The sequence below is a fragment of the Dermochelys coriacea genome, chromosome 6, assembly GCF_009764565.3.
Source record: "Dermochelys coriacea isolate rDerCor1 chromosome 6, rDerCor1.pri.v4, whole genome shotgun sequence".
Taxonomy (NCBI): domain Eukaryota; kingdom Metazoa; phylum Chordata; order Testudines; family Dermochelyidae; genus Dermochelys; species Dermochelys coriacea.
This window is the reverse complement of record NC_050073.1, coordinates 21,583,688-21,601,828: the sequence shown is the minus strand read 5'-3', so window position 1 is coordinate 21,601,828 and position 18,141 is coordinate 21,583,688. Positions and strand designations below refer to the sequence as shown.

General features: G+C 47.5%; 1 protein-coding gene and 1 non-coding gene across 3 annotated transcripts in view; both read right to left on the bottom strand.

Annotated features, from left to right (window-relative positions):
• CD81 (CD81 molecule) overlaps positions 1-18,141 on the bottom strand; it is an 86,976-nt gene that overhangs the window by 40,899 nt on the left and 27,936 nt on the right. For both annotated transcript variants that reach the window (XM_038404882.2, XM_038404881.2), the window contains exon 2: positions 11,747-11,861. Coding sequence is in view for 1 of the 2 variants with exons in the window: in XM_038404881.2 (XP_038260809.1) it covers positions 11,747-11,861 (115 nt within the window). In the remaining variant the exon portion in view is untranslated. The remainder of the gene's footprint in view (positions 1-11,746; positions 11,862-18,141) is intronic.
• LOC119858125 lies at positions 17,384-17,593 on the bottom strand. The gene has a single exon (XR_005293787.1). It is a non-coding gene; the product is annotated as a small nucleolar RNA U3 (small nucleolar RNA).

Sequence of the window (18,141 nt, the reverse complement as noted above, 5' to 3'; positions counted from 1 at the left end):
TATGAGGAGATCGAGGCCCTGGGTCTGACCCCGGTCACCCAGGGGGAGGACGATCCTATGCCAGCGGGCCTCGATCTGGGCGACTTCACTCCAGCCCCCCTTTGCCCATGTTCCCTCCCCCTAACCGTTGCTTCTGCTCCCACCTCCGAGGAGCCCCTGGACTCCTCCATCAACCCGGCTGCAGAGGGCACCCCGCTGAGAGCCGCCGAGCCAGTTGAGGCGACGGCCAGTGCCACACGGCTGGAACCTGAGCCACCAGGGGCATCCCTCGCTGGTGAGGAGCATTCGACCTCCTTTCCGGGAGAGGACCCTACAGAAGAAAGTCCATCTCCTGATGCCGTGGCTGCCAAATCCACCAGAGAGCTTGCGCCCGGCGTCAGTGAGAGCCCTCTCCCGACCCAGACTCTCACCTCTACCCCTGCCCCTGCCCTTATCCCGCCCACCTCCCGAGATATTATTGCCACCCCTGGGACTGTCTCCTTCCCCTTTCCAACAGATGACTCCCAGGGAGCGGCCTTTGTGTTTGCCCGTCCCGACCCACCAGGGGCTGCTATCCTCCCTCCGCCGCCCCCTATCGCCCCAGCATTCAGGTCAACCCGTCAAGAGCCCTGTCGGGGGTCCGCACCCTGTCTGCCCATCTCGCTGGGCCAAGGGGCTGTACCAAGGGCCCCGTCGGGGAGTAACCAGACCATAACCCCAGCCCCCCCATGCGCTGCGAGAGGAGTTGCGGGAGTTTTTAGAAAACGTCCGTGGCTCCCGCAACAAAGTACAGCTTGCTCTCCAGCGAGGAGGGGACTTCAATCAAATCCTCCGGGCTGCAAGGGCCCTCATCGGGGAGGGTAAAAGGACTGGGAGGCAGGGCGCCGCGGCCTACCAGCGGGTCCGCCTCTTCAGTGACTCCTTACTCACGTACGGGGTGGGTCACGGACTGCTGCGTGGCCCGCCGGAAGCCGCGAGCGTCCCTGCCGGTGAGGATCCCCCCCAGCCCTCCTCATAGCACCTTTTACCATCACAACATTGAACAGCTGCAGCTGTAGGATGGGTCTCCGCAGGTCACAGGTGCTCTCCTTCCTTCGGGAGGGGAGGTACTCTGTGGTTTTCCTGCAGGAGACCCATACGGATCCGACCGCCGAAGACAGCTGGCGGCTGGATTGGGGGGACAGGGTCTACTTTAGCCACCTCACAGTTCGTACGGCTGGAGTGGCGACCCTGTTCTCCCCCGACCTACGGCCCGAGGTGCTGGGGGTCACCGAGGCTGTGCCGGGCCGCCTGCTGCACCTCCGGGTCCACATGCAGGGGCTGGTAGTCAACCTCGTCAACATCTATGCTCCAGCAGCGAGCCCGGAGTGGCTGCAATTCTATCAGCAGGCATCCGCCTTCCTCGGCACCTTGGATCCTCAGGAGTGCCTGGTCCTGGGAGGGGACTTTAACATCACCCTTGAGGAGCGGGACCGCTCGGGGACCGCGCGGAGGCTGTCACCGTCCTCCAGGAGATAGTCGAACACCACCCCCTGGTGGACATCTGGCACGACCACCACCCAGATGACACTTCCATGTTCACCTTTGTCTGGGTAGCAGCCCATCCGTTGCGCCACTCCCGGTTGGACCGCATTTATTTATCACGCTTTCATCTTTCACGAGCCCACTCCTCCAGCATCCGGCCGGCCCCATTTTCTGACCATCATATAGCCACCGTGACAGCCTCCGTCAGCGCGGAGAGGCCGGGGCCGGCCTATTGGCATTTTAACAACAGCTTGCTGGAGGATGCAGGCTTCGTGGCGTCCTTCCGGGAGTTCTGGTTGGCCTGGCAAGGGCAGCGGCGTGCGTTTCCCTCGGCGCGGCGGTGGTGGGATCTAGGGAAGGTGCGCACACGGCTCTTCTGCCGTGACTACACCCGGGGCACCAGCCGACAGAGGGATGCAGTGATAGAGCTGGAGAGGCGTCTGGCCGCCAGCCCCGAAAATCCGCCCCTCTGCGGAGCGTGCCGGGAGAAGCGGGAGCAGCTCTGGACCCTCGAGGACCATTGGGCCCGGGGTGCCTTTGTTCAATCCCGCGTCCGTCTCCTTCGGGAGATGGATTGTGGCTCCCGCTTCTTCTATGCCCTGGAGAAAAAGAGGGGGGCTAAAAAACATGTCATCTGCCTACTGGCAGAAGATGGCACCCCCCTCATGGATCTGGTGGAGATGTGAAGGAGGGCGACTGCCTTCTACGGAAGCCTTTTCTCCCCAGATCCGACCGATCCTAACGCTTGCAGAGTACTCTGGGAGGAGCTCCCGACGGTCAGCGCGGGCGACCGAGACCGGCTAGAGCTGCCTCTCACTCTGGCAGAGTTCTCAGAAGCCCTCCGTCGCATGCCCACCAATAAATCTCCGGGCATGGACGGGCTGACCGTGGAGTTCTACTGCGTGTTCTGGGACGTCCTGGGCCCAGATCTAGTCACCTTCTGGGCCGAGTCTTTGCAGAGCGGGGTCCTCCCTCTTTCGTGCAGGCGAGCCGTGCTCGCCTTATTGCCGAAGAAGGGGGACCTCCGCGATTTACGAAATTGGCGTCCCGTCTCGCTCCTCAGCACTGACTACAAAGTCGTGGCAAAAGCAATCTCGCTGCGGCTAGGATCCATGCTGGCGGACGTGGTCCACCCAGACCAGACCTACACCGTCCCGGGCCGCAGCATCTTCAACAATCTATATCTGGTCCGGGACCTATTGGAACTTGGGTGTAGGGATGGTCTGCCATTCGTCCTCCTGTCCTTAGATCAGGAGAAGGTGTTCGACAGGGTGGATCACGGGTATCTCCTGAGCACTCTGCAAGCGTCTGGCTTCGGACCCCACTTTGTGGGTTTTCTCAGGGCACTGTACGCCTCCGCAGAGTGTTTGGTCAGGCTCAACTGGACCCTGACCGAACTGGTCAGCTTCGGGCGAGGAGTATGGCAGGGGTGCCCCCTCTCGGGCCAGCTATACGCTCTGGCGATCGAGCCCTTCCTCTGTCTCCTCCGAAGGAGGTTGACAGGGTTGGTGCTGCGGGAGCCGGAGCTGCGGCTGGTCCTGTCGGCGTACGCTGATGACGTGCTCCTCGTGGTCCAGGACCCGGGTGATTTGGCGCGGGTGGAGGCTTGCCAGGCCATCTATTCGGCAGCCTCCTCCACGCAGGTCAATTGGGTCAAGAGCTCTGGTTTGGTGGTAGGGGACTGGTGGCAGGCGAGCTCCCTCCCACCCGTGCTTCAGGCCATCCGGTGGAGCACGGGTCTGCTACTCTATCTCAGCGTTTACCTTTCTGCCACGTATCCCTCTCTGCCAGAGAACTGGCAGAATTTAGAGGGCGGGGTGATAGAGCGGCTCCGGAAATGGACAGGACTACTCCGGTGCCTCTCCCTTCAAGGGAGAGCGCTAGTGCTTAATCAACTAGTTCTGTCCATGCTCTGGTACCGGCTCAAAACCCTGGTCCCGGCGCCGGGTTTCTTGGCCAACCTCCAGACATTGATTCTGGAGTTCTTTTGGTCAGGACTGCACTGGGTCCCTGCAGGGGTTCTCCATCTACCTCTGGCGGAAGGAGGGCAGGGCCTAAAATGTCTGCTTACTCAGGTCCATGTCTTCCGCCTTCAGACCCTGCAGAGGCTCCTTTATGGTGCAGGTAGTCCGGCGTGGAGCATACTGGCGCACGCCTTCCTGCGCCGCTTCTGAGGGCTCAGATACAACCGGCAGCTCCTTTATCTCCATCCGAGAGGTCTTCCGGTCTTCCACCAGGACCTCCTCCGGACCTGAAAACTCTTTTCAAACAACCAGGTCCGTGGCAGCCATCGAGGGGGCAGATCTCCTCACGGAGCCCCTGCTACACAACCCCCAACTCCATGTGCAGGTGGCGGAGTCCCGCTCGGTGTGCCAGAGGTTGGTCCTGGCAGAGGTCACAAGAGTCGGAGACCTCCTGGACTATGACTGGGGAGACTGGCTGGATCCCCTGACGTTCGCTCAGCGCATGGGGCTTTCCAAACCTAGTACTCCCCGGCGCATACTTCAGGAGGTGAAGGCCGCTTTGCCGCCCGCTGCTCGGGTTTATCGCGACCGGGTCCTGCACGAGGGCACGCCCCACCTACCCGCTACCCCAGGCCCACCGGACCTTTTAATTGGACCCCTGCCCCGTGGACCCAACCAACCCCTTCATCGGAAGCCGGCTGCACGAGATGCAGCCGGTCTGCTTTCAAACCGCGCCAAGGAAACATCTCTACACGCTCATGCTCCGCACCCTCGTGTCCCACCCCGATACAAAATGGCGGGAACCTCCTGCCACTTTTGGAGGGTGAGGAGCCCCGGTGGGCTAGCCTATATTCCACCTTAGTCCCAAGGCCCGCCTGGGATGTCAGTTGCAGCTCATAGAATATCAGGGTTAGAAGGGACCTCAGGACGTCATCTAGTCCAACCCCCTGCTCAAAGCAAGACCAATCCCCAATTTTTGCCCCAGATCCCTAAATGGCCCCCTCAGGGATTGAACTCACAACCCTGGGTTTAGCAGGCCAATGCTCAAACCACTGAGCTATCCTTCACGGAGCCATGAGCATAGGCGTGTACTTGGCGCCTTCAGACCTTGAAGTTCACCTCAGTCCCAGACACCTGCCCCTTTTGCGGTGTGAGGAATACCCTGGCACGTATATACTTGGAGCGTGCCAGGCTGCAGCCCCTATTCCGGCTCCTCACCAATATTTTATTACATTTTTGCTTGCACTTCTCCCCTCACCTTCTCATTTATGCACTCCCTATCCGTGGCCCCACAAAGGCACGGGATCTCCTGGTCAACCTCCTCCTGGCCCTAGCCAGAATGGCCATCTATAAAACCAGAGTGAGGAGGTTGGCCGATGGAGTCTCCTATGGGGCCTATTTCCGATCCTCGGTCTGTTCACGCATCCGGGCAGAGTTCCTCTGGGTGGCGTCCTCTGACTCCCTTGACGCCTTTGAGGAGCAGTGGGCGCTGTCCAGGGTTCTCTGCTCGGTGTCCCCGGACGGTTCCCTTCGTTTGACCCTTTGACCACACTCCTGTCCCTGTTATTTCATTAGTTGTCCCCTGGAATTTTTTGGGTATCTAGGTCCTGTGGATTCCCCTTTTAGGCTGGGGGGGATTGTTTAGCGGTGAATGGGCTTTGCCCGCCCACTTCCCGGATCCCAATAAGACTACACTTCCATAGCCATCTGGCCTTGCCCCGTCACAATACACATTAATGTGCATATATGCACATTAAATTTGTGACTTAACTCCTTGGGGGAGAATTGTACGTCTCCGGCTCTGTTTTGCCTGCATTCTGCCATATATTTCATGTTATGGCAATCTCGGATGATGAACCAGCACACGTTGTTCATTTTAAGAACATTTTCACTGCAGATTTCACAAAATGCAAAGAAGGTACTAATGTGAGATTTCTAAAGATAGCTACAACACTCGACCCAAGGTTTAAGAATCTGAAGTGCCTTCCAAAGTCTGAGGGGGACAAAGTTTGGAGCATGCTTACAGAAGTCTTAAAAAAACAACACTCCAATGTGAAAACTACAGAACCCGAACTGCCAAAAAGGAAAATCAACTTTGTGTTAGTGGCATCTGACTCAGATGATGAAAATGAACATGTGTTGATCCACACTGCTTTGGATTGTTATCGAGCAGAGACCATCATCAGCATGGATACATGTCCTCTGGAATGGTGGTTGAAACACGAAGGGACATATGAATCTTTAACATATCTGGCACATAAATATCTTGCGATGCCAGCTGTAATGGTGCAATACGAATGCCTGTTCTCACTTTCAAATGACATTGTAAATGCTGCCCGCTTCCTGTTATCTCCTGCAAATGTAAGCAAACTTGTTTGTCTGAGCGATTGGCCATACAAGTAGGACTGAGTGGACTTTCTAGGTGCTGAAGTTTTACATGTTTTTATTTTTGAATGCAGTTATTTTCTGTACATAATTCTACACTTGTAAGTTCAACTTTCATTATAAAAAGAGATTGCACTGCAATTCCTGTATTAGGTGAATTGAAAAAAATACTGGTTTTTTTTACAATGCAAATATTTGTAATAAAAATATAAAGTACTGTACACTTCATATTGTGTTAACTGAAAATGTAGAAAACATCCAAAAATATTTAAATAAATGGTTTTCTATTATTGTTTAACAGCGTGATTGAGATTAATTTTTTTAAATTGCTTGACAGCCCTAATCTGTACTATCTTCTACCAATATGTTTCTAACCATCTATGAACGCATACTATATCTGCAGTGCAGAGTGGGGCATTTCAGATGCAACAGTGGCATGCAGCAGTGTTTCTGGTTTTGCAGCTATCAATAAGGGGGGCAGGATGCATTTGGAAGCAAGCCAATTGCTCCTTCAAGATACAGGGGGAGATTTTCAAAAGGCAGAGAAAGCAATCAAGGCACCCAACTCCTATCGAACGAAAAAAAAAAATCTCACTGCTAGGAGATATTTGTGAAAGTGCATGCACCTGTAAAAGTCTCCCTATTAGAGAATATAATTATGAACTGGGTGGGTAGGTGCTCATTGAAACATTTCCCTGCTAGAGGATGAGAGAGAGAAAGATCACCTTAACCTCCCACACCATTTTTATTCTTCAGAGAGATGGTATGAGTCAACCACCCTCTTTAAAAACAGCACCAGGTAAGGGAGAAACAGGCCTGGCATGCACATTTATATGATGCATGGACAGACTGCGTGCCCAGCTCTAATGCAAAGAAAGCATGCCTATGCATACTGCCTTACTGCTCCACAACAGAGGTATCAAACTGCTACCCAGGAAGTGCTCCCCTGCCTTATTAAGCTGCTGAAAGACAACCCTGTCATCTTTCTTAAGAGCTGAAAGTGTTAAATACTATTTTCTGGATGGTCATGTCCACAATCAGAACAAAGGCTCAAAATGAAGAAGGTTGCAGAAAGCAGCCACAATTAGATAGATTTAAAGCAACAAACCAAAAGAGACAACAAATAAAAGCTCACATCATGTCCTGGGAAGCCAGTTCAAAACAAGCAGATAAATTGAACTGGTTAGAGACAGTGGGAAGCTAAAGCACATCAAAAGGGATATTTCCTTTGGAAAACCCCAGCTTCAAGTGGCTTTCAACAAGGAATGGAAACATGAATGGGGACAGCAGCTGCCCACTGGCACATGAATTTGTCGCAACAGGTGCATCCAACGCTCAAGGTCCAGGGCCTTCCTCATGTGATCATCTCCCCCTCCTTCCACTGTGCTTCCCTGCAGGCTCCTCCCCTCCCCACAGCAGCACCCCAGGGAGCTCTTTTCTGAACTGATGTTTAACAGGCACTCTGAAGCTTTGGCCTCACTACTGAATCAAAGCAGCAACTGAAGGGCGGGAGACCCAACCAAAACTCTCCCCTCTCCTAACATTAAAACAACATCCAGCTTTTCCACTCCTTCTGCCAACACGGAATGGAGAAACTTGAAGAACATAAACACTGGGAATGAGCATGCACGCTAGCCTGGTCATGGGGAAAGCAGCTTCATTTCTGGGAAGGAAGATGGAGTCTTCTGGCATACCACACCCAGAGAGCAAAGATGTCTAGTGCTACACCCCCCCCCCATTTCCCTTACAGCTTCCCATACAGTCTCTCCTTGCTGGTTTCAGCACTCTCCCCACCTTTGGTAAAACTGATCGAGTTGGTTGTCACTTTACCTCCTTCACATATATTCCCCTGCATAATGGCTTCTGCAGAACAGATCTCCATAGGCAGACAAAATGGCCAATCTGTCTCCTACCAATTCCTGCAGCCTAAACAAATCTACCAACTAAGCAGGGCTTCATCCCCAGATAGCTCTACGGTTTCCTGCAATCCCACAGTCATGCCAACATTTGTTAAAAATACCCTAGTAAATTTTGGGAATAAACCCTCACACTATACACTAAAATATTCTGCAAGGGAAAGAACACAGCAGGCCAGTCTAAGGCATATTACAGAAGCTCTTGACTGTGAAATGGAAATGTTGTGGGGGAAGGGTGAGGGAGAAAGAGAAGGGAATGTCTTAATTATAAAAGTCATCCCAGGCTCCAGACTCTGGGAGTGGCAGGGAACAGCTGAAGGAAATGCTCCGCTACTATACTGAATGGGAATTACAGTTATCACAGGGAAGCTAGGCAGATCTGTTTCTGAATATAATTCATGAAATTTTAAATAAAAAGAGATCACATCCATTCTTGAGTGTCAGGAAGGCCAGTGGTAAGGTGCTCCTACTTTAAAGTCCGATAGGCCCAAGCTGAATTGCTGATTCTGTCACTTTAAAACATTACAAGCACCTGCTATTGGAGCCAATCCTGAGCATATGCATCCTTGCAGAAAGGCTCAAAAGAGGGAGGCAAAACCCTGGAGGAAACAGTTTAGCTGTCCAATTGCTCGATTCTCTCCCATTTTGGAGGAAGATGAACAGCTCCTCCCAGTTTCCTTGTCCTCTGGGTCCTCACCTCAGGCAGAAGTGCAGAGGAGAGACTCACTTTTTGCCTTGAGAAGGAAGTTGATCTTTGGGCCAATCCCTGGGGTAATTAGAGACCTGGGCTCTCTGCCTCTTCGGTCTCACCATGATGGAGTTTACATTGAAAGAGGGGATGCTCTGAATAAGGCCAATGGTGTCCACGTGCAGAAGTCTACAGAAGGCCCTGGTGGAAGACTAGGGCTCTTTGTAGATTCAGGAATTAACACCTCCCACCCCTATGTACACCAATAGCAAACTGACTAAGTGTTTCATTTTGGTGGGGGAGTGGAAGTTGAACTGGGACACTTTCCTATGAAGCAGATCATATTGGCTACCGCTGGTAGCAGGATATCTGACTAAATGGACCACTGGGTCCAGCCTGGCATGGCAAGTTCTGCCTTTTTAATACTCCCCCAACATGCAGTAGAAACAAAAAGGATCCAAGTACACTGAAGCTATTGTTACATGCATTTACAACCAATCCACCTCTGCAGTCTCTGGGCACGCAAGGCCAGATTTTCAAGAGAGCTCAGCACCCAATGTGAATGTTATGTCAGTTGCGGAGCTCTATGAAAAGGCTGGCACACTGAGAGCACATGTATTGCATATATCCAGGTGCATGGATCCATTTATGAACTCTAGCACAAGTCTGAGCAGCTGTTATCACAATCCAGGCATCCCCCATTGTTCCAGTGCACTCCAGTTATCCAGATGGCTGTAGTGCGATTGTATGACCCATTGTTTCGACAAGGAAGAGTCGTGTGCTGGTGTTATGGAAGTTCTATCAACACAACCAGAGACTGTTTTTAGTATTCACTGAATCAATACAGATCAACAGCCTGCCATTATACTGGGGTTGTCACATGCAGTCTACTGAAGGCCTTATGAGAGAAATGGATGGCGGTTCTAGAAGCAATTCTCCACCTACAGGGGGACAGCGTTCTTATTTCCAAGTCTCTTCTCATTCTCAAAACGGGAGGGAATTATCTCCATACCTCTAAACCCCAGAGCTCTACGAGTATCCCATACTAGTGATAGCCACCTCACCCTTCCCTTTCTCCAGCATTTGGAAGGGGACTGCACCTTAAAATGTCTCCACCTGGTGGAGAAGTGTACATGCAGCTATTGAAGACATCTTGTCCAAGTGGATAGTGGTGCGGAAGAAGCTATGGGGCTCATCCTCCTTTCACACCAGTGGGAGGCAGAAATCAGGTAAACCTTCATTAAAATCAACAGAGTTAAACTGGAGCAGATCTGAGGAAAATCAGACTCGTATACAGTTTTGTCTTGAACAGGAATGGAGGATAATTTTTCCAGATGATCTCCTCCCCTAGGTCCCCATCCATGACAGCATTTCTTTTCCTGTGTGTCTACCCCTGAGAATGCAGGAATTCTTGGTCCACACCCAGTACCCTGCAATCGTCACCTCCCCCGCACACAGCATCCTCAGCATTCCCCTTGCAGAGAGACAGCTGGTTTCAGATACACAGTGCAGAGGTCAAACCTCATAAGAAAAGGGGACCTTGGAAAGCAGACGTCCTGCTCAAGCCAATGCTCTAAGGCTTGAGCTGCTGCTCGAGCACAGAGGAGCACAGTCAAATAAGGGTCTTCCCTTTCCAACAAGTCAGAATGCTGACCAATTACTGAAATCACATTAAACCTCACACGCCTGGAAAACATGAGTCATGCTGGTCTCCACAATTTATTTTCCATTGCCGACTGTTCCTTCAGTTGCTCCATATCCCTGCAGCAGAGAACCAACAATCCCAAAAAAACAGCTACAACAAGCAATCCCTCCTCCCACTTATGTCCAAACCCATCACACAACTCCCTCCTGAATTAAAAGTTTTTAAAGGAGACTAGTGGAAATGGGACAGGGGAAATTCTCTTTACTCCTTGCACAGAAAAGCTGGATATTTTTTAAAGATGCTTTTCATTTTAACCCCTTTGACTCTAGGATTGGAGATACATGCAACACAGGTTACATTTAAGCAAACAGGATTTGCACATGCAGGTCATATCTTGCAGTATGAGATATTTTAGTCTACACTTTATTCCATATATTGCCATAATGAGCATACATGATGTTTTTAGGACACCTGCTGTGACACATGGCTAGAAAGGGTTAAACATCCTGCAAAATAAATAACCCACAGAAGACACATGGGAAGATAATGTTTGTGTTTTTGTGTATTTACATATGTATGAGTAGGGTGGACAATGTAATAAACAGTCCCTGTCTGTTCTGTATTCTTATACTTCAGAGGTCAAAAGAACATCTATCATGTAAATGAATTGTAAGCACCGGATATCTTGGTATTCATCTCTCTTTGAAATGTACTGTGAATGGTGGAGGAACGAGCAAATGGCCTTATGTTAACCCATATAGCTAAGTGCTAGTGATGGACCTCCTTCAAAATCATCCTGATTACCTTTTGTTCCCTGAGGAATTCCAACTTGTCAAAAGACATGAAATTGTATAAAAGATCCTTGGGTCCTGATTCTGTCATCTCAGATTTCCTTAGACTTCATCGGGGAAGTTTGAGTAGCAAGACTGAGGTCCCAGTTATGCTGGTACACCATGAATATGAGATTTCGTCATTAGACTATGACCTATGAACTGAATTCAAAAGGAACACTTTGCAACTAGGAAGCTCACCATCTCTGCTGTGAATCTGCACCTCAATGAATTGAGCTCATGTCTGTATGTATATTGATATTTTAACCATACTCTTGGTTTTAGAAAAATTTAGTTTCGTTAATAAGAATTGGCTGTAGCACGTATTTGGATAAGATCTGAAACACTCATTAACCTGGGAGGTAATGTGCCCGATCCTTTGTGATTGATAGAACCTTTTCTTTTATATGATTAAATAAGATTTACAGAAATTTTCATCATATTCGGTGTGGGTACCTGGATGGAAGCCTGAGGCTGGATCACTTTAAGGGAACTGTGTTGTTTGGACTTCTGAGTAACCAGTAAGGTAATAAAGAAGCTGGCTTGGTAAATCTAAGTATTGGAATACCCACCAGCTTTTTGTGGGGTTTGGCTGCCCCATTCTTGCAGTTCACCCTAATTGAGTGACCATAGCTGGCTCCCCACCAGGACCCCGGTCACACCTGCATATAAACAATGCTTTCTGTTTGCATTTCTGGGTGTGTCATGCTTCACTGGAACAGGACAAGTTGTGCAGGTACCACCACCAATGGAGATGCATACAAACCTCACTCCCTCTACACCCACCCACCTCCTCCTCTCACGGCACTACTTACCAATGTAGAACGTGTTAGGGGCTTGCTTGTCACCTAGATGTAAGTACAGGATATTTGTGGTCTGTGAATCATGACGGAGCCAGAGTGCCACACCAAGAATGATTCCTCCTGCAAGCTGGGTAGAAACCAGAGAGATGGGAACACAATTAACAACACTCATCCCATCACACAGTCTATTTACATATAAGACAAGTCCTTCCAGAGGCCTTACCCAATATGCAGGGCACTGGCAAATCATATACAGAGACATCTCGCTCTCTACTAAGCTTGTCCTATATATGGCTCATATACACAGAGGCACAGGATGCATCAAAACAGCTCACACTAGGTGCCCTTTGTCCAATATATTGACCATACCCTCTCCGCCTAATGGCCTTGTCTGTTTCCAATGAGGAGTTCTCCCATTGATTCTGCAGCCTCTCTGCACATAGATCTTCCCTCAGATCCCCCAAGAGTTACACATGAGGGGTTGCAGAATAAGGCCTTTCATCTCCAATAGGCTTCATTACTAGGCTATCCAGGCTGAGTTTAAAGAGCAGAGTGACAGATTTCAAGGCTGAATGACAGGTCTGTTCCAGGCACAGGAGTGGCTCCAGAATACCTATCCCAGTCCATCTCGCAACTAGTAGCTGCTCGAGAGCCATGCATTTCTTTTTATATTTGTCGAAATACTTTTCAAAACCTGTGGGCTAAGTCCTGCTCTCTGTTTTGCTGGAGGTTGGAAGAAAAAGGAGGAGCGAGTTTCCCACCCCAGCAGCACATGGGTAGTATTTCAATGTAATGATTCCCCAAGTGCTAGGCCAGAGAATGACAAACACGCCTTCTGGCTCTCCAAAGCCACAAAGGCCAGGATCTGTCATAATGGGGTGTCTGGCATCATGCCCCAAGGGAGAGCATCTCTCTGGATCCTGTTAGGAACAGGGGCAGAGTGCACTGCACAGCACATTTCCCCAACAGTCCTGAGCCATCCTGCTCTTGATAGGAAGATTCGGGAGATTTGTTACACCATCAGCTCTGGTTCTTTCACTCTCTGCCTCGCTAACTCCTGCTCAGTGCAGCTGAAGCAACTTGCCTCCGATTACTTTGTTCCCAGTGCTGTCCTTACATTTATCCTGGATGTTAGCTATTTGGCATAAGAAATCCCCAACAGCACCAAGCCTCTAAGTTAGAGGTGCGTCCTATGGGTTTGGCCCTATACAATCCTCTGGAGCCCCTTCAGAATGTTGTACGCCAACCTAACATTTTTCCAACCTCTGAATAATTTAGCTCCTTACATTCCTGGATGTTTAAACTAGAAAATGCACCAATCTCAGTCTCTATAAAGTTGACCAGACCAGATGCGTGCGCACTATTGCAGGTGTAATTGTTTTGACCTTTCATTTATATTTTATACGGTACCTTTCATCCTGAAGATTTCCACAGTGCTTTACAACCTGTCTGCAGGGACCACTTTCCTTTTAGCGAACGGCTGATGATTCTAGGGTCAAATATTGCTAATGTACAGTGGTTGCTGTTACAAAATTATTTTTTAGGAGGGGGAAGAGAGCAACATCTGCAACTGAAGCTTTAAAAGGTAGCTTTTAGACAGGTACCATTTAAGTTTTGTCTCATTGGAAGTGGAGGTAGTAAGTCTGAAGACACATGGTATTGCTCATCTACGACGTAGGGACAGAAACCAGTCTCTTCTGGTTTGTTTTAAGATCTCTTTAGCTACACATCCCAGGATTCGCTATTTTTAAACATTGTGCTTATATAGTGAAATTATCCTACACTGGGATGTGTTATGCTTTCACACGTCACCTTTGGTTGTGTACCTGTTGTGACAGGGTAGGTATGAAAAAACAGTTTCTAAGGTTTGTCAATTTCTCCTTCAGACCTGCATTCTTTTCCTACTCCCAATGCACAGTTGCATTTATCTAGTTTTATGGCATCTAGAATTTGACCAAACACAGCGTAGCAAGTTTTCTAGAATTCCCAAAAAACACTTGCCACAGGAAAAAGCTTTGATGACAGTCAGCCTCATAGAAGCATGCTTAACCGGTGCATATTGATGCTAGGTAACAACAAAAAAATTGGAAAAAAAAAGTTTTTTTTCCCCACCAAACGAATCCAATGAAGTGAGCTGTAGCTCACGAAAGCTTATGCTCTAATAAATTTGTTAGTCTCTAAGGTGCCACAAGTACTCCTTTTCTTTTAACTTCAACATCCTGCACATGTGTAGCACATGCTATCAGAAGATCCATATGAATTTGGCAAAAAGCATATTCCCCTTCACAATTCCCCTGTAAGCTCCCCTCTAGGAATTTAAGGTAGAATTTTGAAGAGTGCCTAAAGTGACTTAGGCAATTCTGAAAATCTCTCTTCCCCCCGCCCCCAGGCTTTTCCTGTGCATCGATCTGACTGTAGCCAGACTAAACAGCAGACATTGTTTTCTTCAAGAGATTTTTGGGATATCTGATCTCCAGCAGGGATAGCCAGAGTCCTGTTTACTCCTCACCTTCCCACTCCCTTGTGGAATGTTTTTGTTAAGAACCATAGCCATTTCTCTAGCAACTAGTTTTCCAAAGTAATTTAAAAAACAAAAACAAAACAAAAAACAACCCACGCATCAGGTATTCCTTCAGCCCATTCCAAACACATAATGGTTAACAACTCCATTTCTCCACAGAGATGGCGATTACCTCAACACATACAAGATCATCTTGTTCAGCAGGCAACCTGAGGACCCATAACCCATTGATGAATGTTATTCATAGAGGAAGTATATAGAGAATTGCACGAGTATCAGAAACAAAACATTTCTTAGCTTGCATCTTTAACAAATATGGCACTTGGCTGACAATAACTTAGGCCACCTCCCTGCTTATTCAGAAAAACTGTTCTGATTTAATTCGTAGTAGCATCAAAACATGACTCAGCATCAATTGTTCCTTGAGAATTTCAGTAAAATATATTTTAAAAGAATCAGCGGTAACTAATTGGACAGGGCAAGACATGGGATGACAGTCCAATGCTCACCTTCATTGAAGAAAATCTTATGGGATGATGAAGCCACCTTGCAGGGAAGGGCAGTACGCACATCTCCCAGTTAAGAGAGGAAGAGAGCTTTTTTATGTACCCGTGAAAGAAAAGTTTTTGTTGACAACTTCACAGTCTCAACAAGCTCTAAAAATGCCTAAATATAGATTTAGGCAACTAATCTGAGGGATCCTTTTTTAAAAGTCATTAAATCTACAAAAAGAAAAGGAGTACTTGTGGCACCTTAGAGACTAACAAATTTATTAGAGCATAAGCTTTCGTGAGCTACAGCTCACTTCATGCATCCGATGAAGTGAGCTGTAGCTCACGAAAGCTTATGCTCTAATAAATTTGTTAGTCTCTAAGGTGCCACAAGTACTCCTTTTCTTTTTGCGAATACAGACTAACACGGCTGCTACTCTGAAACCTGTCATTAAATCTACAGTGCTTCTATGAATACCACCACATAGTGCATACTAAGAGGAACATAAGAACTGCCATAGTGGGTCAGACCAAAGGTCCATCTAGCCCAGTATCCTGTCTTCCAACAGAGGCCAATGCCAGGTGCCCCTGAGGGAAATGAACAGAACAGGTAATCAAGTGATCCATCCCCTGTTGCCCATTCCCAGTTTCTGGTAAACAGAGGCTAGATAGGGACCCCATCCCTGGAACAGCACAACTAGCTGATTAGGCAGAAAGGGCAGCCCTACCTAAAAAGGTCTACTATACAGCAGCAGAGTAGAGGGACTAGAGCACGCATGTGCATGCACACACACGTGTTCCAGCTATGAAATCTTTATTAGCAGCCAACAGGCAGAGTCACTTTCCTGTACGCACAATAATGCACTCAGTCCTATCAAACTGTCACCAAGGGTTTCTGTTTGGTCTCTGAGGATGAACTATGAAATTCTCTGGATTAAAGTTGAATCCAAGAGTGGATTGCAAAACTAGACTCGCTGTATTGGGTTTAAAGGTGTAATATAAACACGCCTCCATAAAATAAACATGCACATGATTGGATTAGAATTGAGGCACCATTTGTAGTCACTTTGTGCTAACAGGGAAGCTGATGTCCTGATGCCACTATAGCACCAACAATTCTCTGAACAAAACCTTCTTGGATAAGAGTATTATTGGGGGTAAGAGGAAAAAATAAATAAATAAACAAAAAACAAAAAACAACACAACATGCTTCCTTGAAAAGGTGGCAGCCAAGACTGAAATACAGTAGAATTGAAATACTCATACCCCAAAACTGGGGGATTACTTCAATGACTCCTTTTCAAACCTCTCTTTTTGGGAGCGACTTATTCAAGCTAAATCTTTCCTAGTAGGACTTTTCTCTGACCCATTTGACACAGTCATACTCATTCTACTTTAACAAATGGGATCTTATTTAAATAAGAGATTGGTTTCTGAAGCAAGAAAATCTAATATTGAAAGGGAGATTTCCAAGGCACTTTCACTGGTGAGGCCTACTCAAACTCCATTTTATTTTAAAGGTCCTAGCCTTCATACCAACTCATTTTAAAGGATACATGTGAAAGGAGGATGACTTAAAAAAAAACCCCAACAATAACTCTTAAAAAGAGGGCTGATTTTTGACAGGAGTTAGTCATAAGTACATGAGGGATTGACTACAGGTTATATCAGTCCCATAAAGAGATTCTTTAGTAATAGTTCAAAAAGACTGTAGTTATACATTTGCATGCAGAGTCCAATGCTTGGGACCATTGCATAAGCAAATGTCAGCTGGGCTTTTCCAAGTTATTCAGCACTGGCCTAATTTGGCTCCCACTGAAATCAATAGGAGTTTTACCATTCACTTCAATGGGAAAGTTAGACCAACATGGAGTAGTTTTGAAAAGCTCAGCCATTATGGTTCTTAAGGAACTAGCCACTTATTCTTAGACTCAAACATATAGGGAGAGCGTATAGCACAAAAGTACTCTAGACTAAAGAAAGCCTGACTTGTCCACTTACTGGTACCAGCATCCCCAGTAATGTCAATTGTCCTTGCTGCCTCTGCAGTTCTCTTTGCCTGGTCCCTTAAATCACTGCTTCTCCCCAGCTCCTTTAATAACTGCAGAATTTATGATTTTACTTGGAACATTTTGGCCAGTTTTAGTGGAATGCTTGCTTATAACAGGACAAGATTAAAAAACCCACACAAAAGAACAAAATAATTTTATTACATTACAAGAACACAGACCAAGTTTTCAATGAGATTGGAGTCAGCTTGAATGCACAATGAAGTGCACAGAGCCACAGGTGTGCAATGGCAAACCCCATTACGAATGCAAACTGTATGACTGCACATGTAAATTGCTAGTTAGGAGCCTATGTCCACACATGCACAATCACTCAATCTGTGCATACAATTAAAGTAACTATGCAAGCATGGAAGTAGGTCCTCTGAAAATTTAGCCCAGTACAGGTCTAGAGATTTTGCCCAAGTCAATTTCCTGCTCTTCTTCCCCTTCAGCCAAGTTTTCAGTGCTTATTATGGATAGGGAAAAACATTTAGCTAAGCCCCTCTCAGAACTTGCTTCAGGCAGGCCAACACTCGCTATGGAAAAAGTGATTGTGGGGAAAAAAAAGAAAAGAAAAAAAAAAAAAGCCAGTCAGTGTTCTCTCCCTTCCAGCTTCCCAAAAGGAAAGAAGGAACAGTCATCAATAACAGACAGCAGCTGCATTAAAGCAACACTGTCTTCTCGCTTCACGCTCAGAAAAGAACACTTTAACTCCTTGTGGTTAGAGAGGTCAGACACTTTCGGCTACACTTCTCTAGTTACAAACTATAGAAATGATCCCTGAAAGTATAGTCTTTCAATTCAGCTCCAAGTAAAGTAGCTAGGAGCTGCCTTTTTTTTTTTTTTTTTTTTAAAAGAAAAAATAAACCAGAATCCAGTCTGGAGTTTCTCATTAGTTGTCTAGGATGATAATAAAATCCACATTTGTTTATTCACTCGGAAAAAAGAGAAGGGCCCATAATTAATCAATGCCACTCCTAAAGCAGGAATCTGTGTGCAGCCCATAGGAGGAGAACCATCCAAAGGGGATTTCTGTGCTCATTTTGACTGGACTGTTGAATTTCTGTGCCTCTTTTGGCTGGCTCAGTCCCTGCCTTCACCCATCTCACCATGGTTATGAACCAGCAAATGAGATCACATCTGGGAGGAGTCCAGGAGCAAGTTGTCTCAAAGCTTTGAAGAACAGACAGGGAAGTATTTAAAGTGTTCTCTTATGCGAGAGAGAGGATTCTAAACACTTTTTTCCCCATTATAAAGTTAAAGACAGAACTATGGATCATCATTTCCCTGAAAAACATCCTTCATAACCACCAAAAATATATTAAACATAGTTGAGGAATCTGG